Source organism: Priapulus caudatus, unplaced genomic scaffold, assembly GCF_000485595.1.
Source record: "Priapulus caudatus unplaced genomic scaffold, Priapulus_caudatus-5.0.1 Scaffold1608, whole genome shotgun sequence".
NCBI lineage: Eukaryota > Metazoa > Priapulida > Priapulimorpha > Priapulimorphida > Priapulidae > Priapulus > Priapulus caudatus.
The window spans coordinates 31,029-35,999 of NW_014578669.1; the positions used below are offsets into that span (position 1 = coordinate 31,029).

General features: G+C 45.4%; 1 protein-coding gene across 1 annotated transcript; it reads left to right on the forward strand.

Moving 5' to 3' along the window:
- The first annotated feature begins 2,507 nt into the window (after positions 1-2,507).
- Positions 2,508-4,898, forward strand: LOC106817144 (2,4-dienoyl-CoA reductase, mitochondrial-like). Its single transcript, XM_014821794.1, has 5 exons — positions 2,508-2,516; positions 2,780-3,014; positions 3,414-3,513; positions 3,922-3,994; positions 4,743-4,898. The coding sequence occupies exons 1-5, from the start codon at positions 2,508-2,510 to the stop codon at positions 4,896-4,898; spliced, it is 573 nt and encodes a 190-aa protein (XP_014677280.1).
- Positions 4,899-4,971: the final 73 nt, after the last annotated feature.

Below are 4,971 nucleotides of genomic sequence, written 5' to 3' on the forward strand. Positions count from 1 at the left end.
TTGACCCCCAGCTTCGACATCCCAACTCGTTTTCGGATTACCCCCCCTACGTCCCGAATATCGTGACCGTACGTCGAGCGGTTAAGATTTGTGCCCAAACTGTTAACGGAACGGACGCCTGGACGGCCGGACAGACGGACAATCATGCGATTCTACAAGCTGCACCTGACTACGTCAGATGACTAAAAACTCTTAACCAACTATTACATTCTTTCTTTTTCTCAATTATATTTAACAATTGGCGTAATAGTAGTACTAGCAGTAGTCGTCTAGTAGTAGTAGTAGTTAGTAGTAGTAGTAGTAGATGCGTATTTAACAATTTTGCGGTAGTGCCGCCATCTATTGCGAGGAAAAAGTGGTATCAAAGTGGAATCGAAAATACGGAGAAAAATATCGAGGATCGGATCGAAGGAAGAGAATCGCGATCCGATTCGATTTCGGTGGATCGTTACAGCCCTAATAACTTCCCTGCTTTTAACTACACCCTCGTTCACACCTTGTTGCCCGTTTTCACCGATATCTCCGCCGCGGCTTCTTCCAGCAGCGCTGAGCTTGCGGCTGGCGATGGCGACCTGGGCACCTAGGCGCGGACAGCACCTCAGTCATGCCTCGCCGAGCCCCGTGCCACCGCGGTAATAAACGCCACCTGCACGGAGAGTAACGACGATTCATTAACTACTGAGTGGGAGCGCATCTGGAGTTCACATACATATATACAAATAAATTAACAAGTGCCGCGGAGCGACAGCACTCCATCTAACGTCTACTGCGGTGACTCTGTGGTGGAGTGGTGGGATTCTAGTAAACCCTGTTAGTCCAAATGTGTTCACATACACGCCGAAACAGTGGAATGCACAGGGATGGTATCAGGAATGTTTCGGTGGATCGTTATGAAAGTTGCCACGAATGGCGCGTACGTTTAAGTGTCTTCAGATTAAAGATGGAAGCTCCCATCGTACGTAGTAGCAACAACTATTTGCAAGACAGAATAGGTAGCACTCATCCATTTACCTAGGCAAGCCTACAGGCTGCAATAGAGAGCTGCCACCTGTAACCAATTAACGCAGGCAAAAACTACACAGTACCACCAACACATGCACTGGCAGTAGCCACTGGCAGTGGCATACGGTACATGTAACATACTGACAGTACAGAATGCCATAGAAATTATACGATTTAAGGAGCATAAACCTTCTTTAACCAAATTTAGCTTTTGAAATTTCACTGTGACATTGTAGCCTCATACATCCAGGCATGTATAGATTCACTAGCAAACCCGGCAGTCAAATTCTTTCTAACAAACAGTCAACAACTCCATGTTTAACCCTCCTCTTGAGGGTCAAAAGGTTATCTGACACTTACTCTCGCATGTCAGCAGAGAAAGTAGATCTCATGGTCTTTTTCAATAATGCCATAAAAATGCTAGGTCACCTCTGAAACAAAAAGTTTTTCAATCGCTCCGTCAGACCATGTCCTCAGAAAATGTCTAAAATCTGCCCTGTGCCCATTGACCTTTGACCTGTAACCTCCAATTTCAGCACAGTGATTGCTTTTCCTACCATGATGCTATACACCAACTATCACGAGCCTAGGTCGAGCCGTTTAGATTTGTGCCGCAATTCTGCATTTCCTCCCTATACCTTAAGTTAAGGAGTGAATGTTCCCCCTTAAAGAATTCTGCTTAATGCAATACCATAAAATTATTCTAGACTCGCAGGCAAAGTAGAATAATATTGCTGTGAAATAGCACTATTTTCCCGTTTTTTCGTTGTACACTAGGTATTTATTAGCTCTTGATGTAACTTATGCCACTGCCAGTGGCCACTGCCAGTGCATGTGGTGGTGATAGTACTGTGTAGTTGTTGCCTGCGTTAATTAGTTACAGGTGGCAGCTCTCTATTTCAGCCTGTAGGCTTGCGTAGGTAAATGGATGAGTTCTTACCTATTCTGTCTTGCAAATAGTTGTTGCTACTACGTACGATGGGAGCTTCCATCTTTAATCTTAAGACACTTAAACGTACGCGTCATCTCGTGGCAACTTTCATAACGATCCCAACGAACATTCCTTCGAGAAGGTTCCTGATACCATCCCTGTGCTTTCCACTGTTTCGGCGCGTATGTGAACACATTTGGGACTAACAGGGTTTACTAGAATCCCACCACCTCACCACAGAGTCACCGCAGTAGACGTGAGATGAGCGCTGTCGCGCCGCAGCACTTGTTATTGCAAAATAATGAAAATATAAAAAATAAGATAACATTTCAATATTTTGGGAATCGAATCGAAGGAATCAAATCGAGAGGCAAATATCGAGACACGAATCGAATCGAGAAACTTGTGTATCGTTACAGCCCTAGGGAGTATCACGCCAGTGTGCGAAAGACGTAGGATTGTAGGAAATTGTACAGAGAGTAACTATAGAATGAGCCTTCTATAAAAGATAGTTTCTGAGCGTTTTCACGATTAAATGTGTCATCTGCATATGTCGCGTAATTTTGAAAAAAAGATGTTCCATGTACAGATGGAAACGTGAATTGTATATATATATATATAGTAGTATATATTTGATCTTAATACAGGAAGCTAAAAAGATACCTGTCACGTTTGTAAATACATTGAACAGTTTTTACTCACACATGATGATTTTGCACTTGAACCCTTTCTGGATTTAGGTGCATCCTACAAGAGTAGATATACACGCAGCGCTTAACATCTCTGGTTTTAGGTGCACGCGATCGCGGTGGACGTGCGCGCCTAACGTGCCGTCTCTGGTTTTAGGTGCACGCGATCGCGGCGGACGTGCGGGACCCCGCGGCCGTCGCCACCGCGGTGGACGATTGCGTCGCGACCCTCGGACTACCGGACATCGTCGTTAACAACGCGGCGGGAAACTTCGTCTCTCCGACGGAGCGTCTGTCGCCGAAGGGATGGCGCGCCGTCACAGACATAGTGCTGAACGGGACGGCCTATGTCGTGCTGGACGTCGGGAAGAGACTGATCGAGGCGCAGAAAGGTGCGGGAAAGAGAGGGGTAGGGAGGGGAGAGAGAGGAGAGAGAGGGAGGGGAGAGCGATGGAGAGAGAGAGAGAGAGAGCGAGAGAGCGAAACAGAGAGAGACAGCATAAATTCTGCTTCTTCTATTTGCATTTCTTTGGGTATAAAATGTGGTCACAGACTAAAGAATGTGTGAAATGGAGACTTGGGTCGTCACCGTTCTATGGCATGCTTATCCACTGCGATCACACCCACGTAGATTCAACTAGCCTATTGTTTGATGCGCTGAAGGTACTTAATTACTGTTTAGGTTAAACTTAGGTTAGTTAATTAGTAATTAGTAATTAACTGATGAATAACTGATGGGACTACATTATCGTTGACTAACGATCTGACGTTCTCTTGTCTCGTGAACCTAGGTGGCGTGTTCCTTGCCATCACAACCACATACACGCAGCACGGTTCCGGTTTCGTCGTCCCGAGTGCAGCTGCGAAAGCCGGCGTGGAGGCCTTGTACAGGTAGGTGACGAACGTATTCCATGTTTCTCACATTCATGGTATCAGGGACGAATAGTGACAAATTGTCTGTCAAGGTCATGTCATCTCAGATTATCAGAACTGCTGTTATTCACCCCCTGTTATTCAACCCCGCGCATATGCCTTATGTTTGTTTTTCTTTGCCAGAAACAAGCATATGTTTGCTATAGGTCATAATAGGAGACTTGAGTATGAGTAAAATATTTGGAAATATGCATGCGGTGTATAGCATATGCCTGTACATGTGAAATTTATTTGTGTGCGTGTATGGGTGTGTAGGCGTGCATGTACGTGCATGTGTGCATGTGCGCGTGTGCGTGCGTGTAGTCTGTAATTCTTAGGTAGTCGATGATCCACAATAGATCGTTTTTAACATCACGATCATTTCAGGTCGCTGGCGTCAGAGTGGGGTCGTTACGGAATGAGATTTAACTGCATAGCTCCGGGACCCATCGAGACCAAGGTTTGTCCATAGTGTTTAGTGAGGCGCGCGGCCCGTTTACTGCCAAACGTGCCACAGCGAACACATCTATAGAAGTAGTGGAAGTAGGAGAATACTGTATACGCCATATTTTTCGCGTACAGATATTTTCGCAAATTCAGACTTGACGGACAATTTCGCGAGTGGTTAATTTTGCGATCGGTGAATTCCCGAATCGGTGAAGAACAGCGTGTTGTTATTTTCACGGTCAAGGACACGTTCGCCAAATTCACGAAAATTAAACCACCGCGAAATATACTGCGTATACAGTAGTGTACTACTCTGTGAAATAGTCATACTGATACTATACAGAGAAACCAGCTCTATAGAACAAACACCTGCCTATAATCAATGCTTTTGCGCATTTCTCTTGAGTGTTGAGTAGCAGTTATATAGTGAAATAGCAGCTATCTAATATAGAACAGGCACGTGTCTATAAAGGACACTTGGAACTTCTATTTAGTGATCATTATCTAGGTTTTTCTCTGTTTGATCAACACCTTGCTCTGAGTGTAGCCCGAGAAGTGTCTACGCTGACAGAAGGCCGAGATATACATGATAGCTTTTTAGAATAATTCGTGCCACCGAGCTAAATACGTAAATTTATCCAACGAAAAATAGAACAAATGAATATATGAAAGTACGTACGAATTCTCAAATCCTCCCGTACGGTTCAACGACGGCAGTCGTCCGCCCACTGACAGAGACGTTCTTTTGTTTCGAATACTAGGGGGCGTTCAGCAGGCTTGACCCGACGGGGCGCTTCCGTAAGCTGATGCTGTCTCGTATTCCCGCGGGACGCATGGGGGAGGTGGAGGAACTCGCTAACCTAGCATCCTACCTTGTCAGCGACTACTCCACATGGATGAGTGGATCGGTAAGCTAACCCACGCTCTCTCTCTCTCTCTCTCTCTCTCTCTCTCTCTCTCTCTCTCTCTCTCTCTCTCTCTCTCTCTCTC